General features: G+C 42.2%; 1 protein-coding gene across 1 annotated transcript; it reads right to left on the reverse strand.

Annotated features, from left to right (window-relative positions):
- Positions 1–6,986: 6,986 nt before the first annotated feature.
- LOC114770642 (uncharacterized) lies at positions 6,987–7,748 on the reverse strand. The gene is made up of 2 exons (XM_028964692.1): positions 7,552–7,748; positions 6,987–7,404 (listed from the first exon to the last, which is right to left on the reverse strand). Exons 1-2 carry the CDS (start codon positions 7,746–7,748, stop codon positions 6,987–6,989), a joined length of 615 nt encoding a protein of 204 aa, XP_028820525.1.
- Positions 7,749–8,236: the final 488 nt, after the last annotated feature.

Here is an 8,236-nt window from a genome sequence, read left to right on the forward strand (position 1 = left end):
TTTGCTTGATATCTCATTCTGTTACACTGCAGAAAGAGGGGCAGAACACAAGTGTGAACAGAGAATTGTTATTAAAACAATCAAAGCACATTATGTGGTCCCAACAAAGGCAAATACCTGACTGTAGGCAAATATGCAGATTGTACAACAAAATGGTACACATTGAGGATGAAGGAACTGTGGCTTTAAAATCTAAAATTAAAGGGGGCAGTGAGGCAGTGGTGTTCTCGAGGTTAAGGAAGCGGCCCCGTAATCCCAATCCGCCAAGGTGCCACTGAGGTGCCACTGAGCAAAGCAACGTCCCCACATACTGCTCCCCGGGCGCCTGTCATGGCTGCCCACTGCTCACCAAGAGTGATGGGTTAAAAGCAGAGGACACATTTCATTGTTTAATTAGAGAAACTGCTCACTTTACATTGTAGTTTTCAAGCCCACCAGTTTCCTTGTCTGGTTATCTTAATTGTGTTCACATGTGTTTGAATGTATGATACATTAAACACAGAAATTAAACATTTGATAATTCCACTTTTTGTTGTGTTTGTCGTTTATACATCTATTAACCTCATGGTCAAAATTTCTATGCACCCCAGACATTGCTTTCATTGCTGGTGCAACGAAAATGTAATCGGCAGAGGCTAGCATCTGTAAAATGGGACATTCTGCAGGACCACGATACTTCTGCACCTTTTGTCTTGTGGAGAGGCAATCACCTCTTTGTTCTCCATGTCTTTGTCAAATGGCATTCGGGCATTTGGCGGCATTCAAAGGGTGTGAGATCTCCCGCTCTATTCCCCAGACGGGAGACATTGGGGGCATGACAAGACAGAAACAACAAATTCTGATTGGTCTGTAGCAACTACCTGGATGTCAAATGTATAAAAGGAATTTCTCTTGTGGCCTGTGGACTTCCAGCTTCTTTTTCCATTGGGAACTGGGCCTGCAAGCTCCTGAGTCTTTTCCTTTCTCTGTCTTCCTAGCTTTTACTCTCTCTTTCTCTAACTTTTTAACTCTCTCTTTCTCCTTTCTCTTAATTTTGGTCTTCTCTGTAACATTTGTATCTTTTTTACATACAATATTTACATGTAACTGCAATAATAAGCTACTGGAGTTAAATTAGAAACTGTTCATCCTTTTAACCTGTATTATGCTATGCCTCATTCTGCCCAGTAACATCACGCTGAAGTGGTTTAACGCTTCATGCCTTTGTAGCCATTGTCATCAGGTCTGCTTAGAACATCATGTACATTCAGGAGTGTGAAGAATGGAAAAAAACCTTTAAAGTCACTTCAATGACATTCTCTGGGACATGTTGTGACAAAGTATGTTTGCCTAGACAACATCTACCTAGACAACATCTACTCTGAGGACTCTCATGTACAACATGTGATAAAGAAACTGCTCGCCCACCAACTGTACTGCAAGCTGGAAATGTGCGCTTTCCACCAGCTTTGCACCATGTTCCTGGGTTTTAGGAGGGTGTGGCCATGGATCCCAGGAAGCTGAAGATTATTTGTAGGTCTTTCCTTCCCTCCCTAAGAACCTGGTAGAGAGAGAAAAGGCTGAAACATTCCTGAAGGCCGAAAAGGGTCAATCAAGTCCTACTAGTCCTACTAATTGGGAAGGAACATGAGATAAGAGTATGGGGATGCTTGGGATGTCCATGACTAATGCAGCTAGGTAAAAAAAATGCACAAATGGACACTTGTCAGTTCGAGGTAGCTTATTTCTAATTACAAAGATAACAGCCAGGCAGCCTGAGATTATTAAAGAGCATTTGTAAGAATAAATAAATCTAATCAGATTTGCAAGCATACTCAAATATTATTTCTTTTGGGTCAAATTTCATATTTATACTCATGATCAGTAAGTGTCATGATCCGGACCGGCAGGGGTTACTCCGGATCCGGACCGGAGTTTCATGTTCGTCTCGTGTAATGTTCCCTGATCGTGTTCACCTGGTGTATATTTATATAATTGTATAAAACTATCCTGTTCGTGTCTGTTCACCGTCGGGTCATTGTGCGTGTTGATGTTCCCCTGTCTTGTGACGTTTGTATTAAACCCCTGTCCTGTGATCGTGCGAATGCGTCCTCCTTCATCGCCATGTCCAGCCCACCCGTGACAGAATGACCCGACCACGTGGACGCAGCTGATCTACGCCCCATTGAGATCCAGGGAACCGTGGATGGTCGGGAGGACGTCTGCTCCACAGATCCATGTCCAAGGTTCCATGTATGGACGTCCCCCGACACCGCCGTCTCGTCCGGATTCCAGCGACGCACCTCCGGTAATCGCCAGTTCCCCGCCATGATCCATGTCAGGTTTTTAATCAGTTCCCCAAGCGTGGCAGACTCTCGGCGGCCTACGAAAGCTACCGTGGGGTCGAGAGGATCTGTCACGCGGTCCATGTTCCCCCTGGCGATTCTGGAGGCGGGGGAGTACCGACGAATCCGTGCGACCGGACCTCGATGGCCTACGAAAGCTACCGTGGGGTCGAGGAGACCGGTCGCGCAGTTCAGGTGCTCCCGGCGTTAACCGAGACGAGGGAGGCGGCGAACTTTCCAGCGCGGCGTACCGGAGACTGACCGGAGTGACGGTGCCTGCGGACTGCGGACAGGATGCCGGTCCCCCACGGACCAGCTTTGGCCCGGGCCTGACGCCGCCGGTGCAGGACAACCGCCACTCGTCCTTATGGACTTCTCCCCCCTTTCATGGACCGTTTTGTGGGCACTCCCAGGTGGTAGTGCTTTTAGGGGGGGAGTACTGTCATGATCCGGACCGGCAGGGGTTACTCCGGATCCAGAGTCCAGACCGGAGTTTCATGTTCGTCTCGTGTAATGTTCCCTGATCGTGTTTACCTGCTTTCTATTTATATAATTGTATAAAACTATCCTGTTCGTGTCTGTTCACCGTCGGGTCATTGTGCGTGTTGATGTTCCCCTGTCTTGTGAAGTTTGTATTAAACCCCTGTCCTGTGATCGTGCGAATGCGTCCTCCTTCACCGCCATGTCCAGCCCACCCGTGACTAAGAGTCTTACGATCTCACCTTAAGAACATTCGAAGCCAACCCAATGGGGGATGAACTTGTGGTCTGACTGCTGTATTCCTTATTAAGTTTGCTGCACTTCCTCAACTACAGTTATTTTCATATCAAAGATTGAGTTAAGCACTCAAAATTCTCACCCAACAGAAGCTGTTGCATTGTGGGTCCCACCCATAACACGGAAGGCGCTTCAACATTTATTTTCCCCTTTTTAAGATGTTATCCGGGGCTACAGTGCTGTCGTGGCACCCCTCACCGCACTCACAAAGCCATCTTTCCATCTCACTCTCAAAGCCTTCATTGCCTTCACCACTTTGTGCCAAGTCTGCTTCTTTTTTATTAGGCAGTTCACTTTTACTCTGAGACGTTAAGGGGTGGGGGTCTTGAACTGCTGGCCATCCTGTGGGACCTGTAGGAGTGGCGGAATTGGTTTCAGGGCAGAGTTCATGAGCGCAACTGGGTTATAAAAAGAAAAAACATTTTTTTTTTAATTTACATACAGAACTGTCTATTAATTTGTTTAAAACCTACATTTAATTTTTGCGTCAAACTCTGCTTTTAAAAGATGATGCAGCTTCATATGTTTAATTTCAGTGTCAGTCAACTGACAAAGCCTACTGCAGCTCTGACATTTGTGAATTCATATGGCAAAATGTAAATGCTCTAAGGTACACTGAGCACTGTTTTTACTGGAACTAACGTAGCACGACTGCATGCAGACCATCCTCCAGAGCTACAGGCACAACACAGAGGCATCAGACAACGAGGGCAAAATGTCAGAGGCTGTGTCTGTCTTTTTGGATACTTTAACCTATGCTGTGCTGAACCTTCCTTTAGCTATTCTCGGACTGCTGGCTAGTTTGTTCTACACATACTGCCTGCGGTTTCCAGGTAAAGAACGCAGTGGATTCAAGCAACCACTGAAAGTGCTGCTGGGAGTCATGACTGGTAGCACAAGTTTTGTCCAAATTCTTGTAATGATTGACGTCATTAAGGGGTTTTTCCTCACACCATGGCAATTTAATTTTGCGATTAAGTGGATCTTGATTTTTGTCATGTCAGTGAACATGAGCACTGCTGTCTGGCTCAATTTTTTCTACTACAGCCAGATTGTTCCTGCCCGACAGCCATTTTTTGTCTGGGTGAAAGGGAATATTAAAACTGTTGTATATGGTGGACTTGGACTATTTTACTTCACGTTTTTTATTAATTTATGTGCACAATTTATCTATGTTTATGGTTTTTGGATGATATCAGTGTCAGATGCAACAAACAGCTCTACAGTGATGTACACCTTCTCAGATAAAATGCTGAGCAGACCCCTCTTCCTCAGCGTTGTGATGCAACTTGTACTGTTTTTTGCTCTTTTGGCTGTCTGTGTGATGTCGATTTCAAGCATTGCAACAGTTCGTTACCTGCGGCATCACATGAAGAACATGGAAGTTAGTGGCACCTCCTTCTCGTCACCAAGAATCCGCAGCCAGATGAGGGTAACCATCACAGGCATCGTACAGGAAGTCCTCTATTTCCTGTGCTCTTTGTGGGTGACCATAGACATTTCCTTCTTCCAGAGGAAAGTTTCAACATTCGATCCAAACAGCAACATTCTCATGACTGTCTTCTGTCTGTACTCCTTCGGCACAACCATTAACCTCGGTGTGGGTCAGTCTCAATTCAGGGAGAGGGCTGCTGACCTTTGGCAGACTGTCAGGAAATCTTTTCGGACAGAATAGCAAATAGCTTGAAAGCAACTGAAGGACATAATACTTCATTGTATAAAGATGTATCGCAAAATGTTGCAGTAGATTCACACATTACACATTTGTAAAACGTACTTTGGCTGTGCGTAACATGGCATGAACATGGAAAGGCTTAACTGCTTAACACAGTATGGTGTGAATGTTCGATGTGCACTGATAATGTTTTGTGTATGTTTTTCTGATGTGTGTAAATACATTTGTTCATAATCTGTACAATTATATTCAGTGGTTTTGAAGCATGTTTCAACATGTTTCTAAGTGTTCAAGTACATTAATCCTCTGATAATAATCAATTAAATGAATTTACTGTTGCCAGTTTTCAAGGCCAGTCAGCTGAAACACAAGATTAAACTTACACTTACACTTACATTTACATTTACAGCATTTATCAGACGCCCTTATCCAGAGCGACTTACAATCAGTATTTACAGGGACAGTCTCCCTGGAGCAACTCAGTATTAAGTGTCTTGCTCAGGGACACAATGGTAGTAAAAGGGATTTGAACCTGGGTCTTCTGGTTCATAGGCGAGTGTCACCAGGCTACGATCACCCATCAACGACCTGGTGAGGACTAGGCGCAATAGGACTCACAATAGGTGAATACAATTGGGATCAGAGCAGAAAATATTTACATCATAAAACCGGTACAAGGATTTTGACTACCCCAAAGTCACAAAAAATATATTTTTTGTGATATTTCACTTGTGATTGGTCTGTAGCTATTTAACAGAACATGTTCCTTTACAGAACATTTGTTCAATGTAAATTAATTTAGCAGCTTGAATTCAGCCTGCATTTGCATCATGCTACCATTGTCCGTAATAAATTAGCCACATTTCCACAATAGCTGCATCCAGTAAAGATGAACCGGATGGCTGAAGCGAATGAACACAAGAGTAAAAACAGTGAAGTGAAAGTGAAGTCATGCTGGAGATAAAAGGGTTCAGATAAAAGAAAAATGTGTCTAAAACAACTGAAGCACTTTAATGATCAATGTTAAAACGACAAAGATGTAATAAAACATTTTGATATTTGCAATATAGCAGCAATTAGGTTGCAGCTAGATGTAAACTTTCTTCTGCAATTTACATCTGGTGAGAAGGAGTTACAGAGAACTGGAAATCTGGTAATCACTGAAGCATCAATGTCAGCTAAACAAGGTGCACTATTACAAAGCAAGAGATGAAAAGTGCATGTACATATCACCAGCCGATGAATTTTAGCAGTGTGGCACCAAGAAGCAACTTTAACTTGGCTGATCTGAGATGTTGGAGACCAGTCATGAACTCCAGGCCACAGGATACAACATGCTCATCATTTCTAAATGTATGCTGGAATTGGGCTGTAACTCCATGGGCCATGAGTTATCAGAGCAGGAGTGGCAGGGGAGGATGACATAAGGCAAGGCTGAAGGATGGATGTGACATTAGGAAAAAGTCCTAAGTATGAAACAGCCATGCCAAACTCACACTAATTTCATTCAATAAAAGTAAACAAATATTATAGCACGATAAATGAAAAGGTTATGGCTGATGCAGAAATATAATTATAAAATGTGCATAAAATAATGTACACAACACATACCTACACTTACAGTACCCATACTTACAGTTTGCTAAATTTGCCTCGATCCTTATTCAGTGCTTTTACCCATGTGCTTGAATATCTTTTAGGGCTCATTAGAAATGAACCTGAATGTTGTGTTTTAGCCTAAATTTAAGATTCATAGACGATATATACTATGTTGAAGGATAGTAAATGGGCATGAATTGGGAAATTAAGCTTAAATGCTTTCAAACTTAAAATAAATTGATACCAATGTAAAGTTTATAAACAAGTCATTATTTTTATGAGATTAGCATTACATTTTAAATAAAAAACAGACGTTTAATACGTTTAATGATCATAGCTTTGCACCTCCTTTACTCAGTAACAACAATGCTTTACATATTGTGAAAACATTGAAATAAAAACTCAGAACAATCTCAGAAATATGTTATTTACATATTACATATTTAAAATTTTCTCCTAAACAGAATCAGTTTAGACCCCAATCACAATATGATCTTGCTGTCATCATTCAGGTAATGATACTAAAGACCTACAATCTATACATTGGTCTTCGTGAAATACATAACATACATTGATTTCATGTGATACATACATGGAATTTACAGAAGACTTTAATGAAAAGCTTTCTTAACATTAACCAACATATTAGAAACCCTTTGTCTGAGCACTGCCTGACCAACTCCCAGGTTAATGGTTGTACCAAAGGAATATAGAGTAAAGACTGTCACAAGGATGTGGTTGTTAGGATCAAAGGTTGAAACTGTCTTTTGGAAAAAGCAGATGTTCACCACTATCCATAGAGAGCAAAGGCTGAAAAGTCCTCCTTGTATAATTCCTATGACAGTCACCCTAATCTGACTCCGCAGATGGGGTGATGAGGAGATTCCCACTGCCCCCATACTGCTGATGTGTCGCCGCAGGTAGTCAACTGTAGATAAGCTGGACAAAGTCATCGCCCAGAAAGCAAATACGGCAAAAAACATCTCGAAATACATCAGAGCACTCAGGATGGTGGGTCTCGTCACCGTGCTTTTAGAGGAGTTGTAAAGAACAGTGTCATTTGATAGTGTACTGCTATTTGTTGACGGATTCAGGTAATAATCACTGTTAATGTAGAGAAACTGCACAATGAAATGAATCAAAAAGAAAATATGAAAACCTGATAAAAAGCAGTACGTTATGGTTTTCAGGTTCCTCTTCATCCAGATGGAGAATGCGTGTCTGGCAGGAACTATCTGACAGAAGTAGAAGACGTTCAGAAAAACAGAAGAGGCCATGTTACTTGACATGGCGAAAATCATAATCCACTTCAAACTGAGGTTCAACATGGCATAGGAAATAAAGAAGTCCTTCAACACATAAATCGATAGCATGATTTCGACAAAGCCATTGCTGCCGGCCATCATCAGAAGAAGCACTTTCAGAGGCTGCTTGAATTTGTTGTGCTGTTGCTTCGATGGCACCAAGAAGTAAATGTAAAAGAAATTGCCTAAAAGACTGACAGTAATTAATGGAATGTTCAAAATAAAGTAGGGTTGGTCACCCAGTTGAACATCCAGCGTTTCTGCCATTGTGTTTAATTCTGTGTTGTCTTCCTAAAAGAGTTGCTGGCAGAGCAGGAACAATCACGCTACAAAAGGAACTGTGAAATAGCTGCCCAATGTTCCAGAGAGCATTTACATTTTTTCCTGGTGATTGAAAAGTGAAGGACAAATTCACTGGGCCCTATTTTCGAGGTGACGTGTTATGCACAATGTGGATTCACCTTGGCGTAAAATTATGCAGAATAATATGTACCACGTGGGAGGTTGGCAGTAGGAGGGAGGTTCATGTAAATGATCTTGCATGGTGATTGGGGTGT

Source organism: Denticeps clupeoides, chromosome 20, assembly GCF_900700375.1.
Source record: "Denticeps clupeoides chromosome 20, fDenClu1.1, whole genome shotgun sequence".
NCBI lineage: Eukaryota > Metazoa > Chordata > Actinopteri > Clupeiformes > Denticipitidae > Denticeps > Denticeps clupeoides.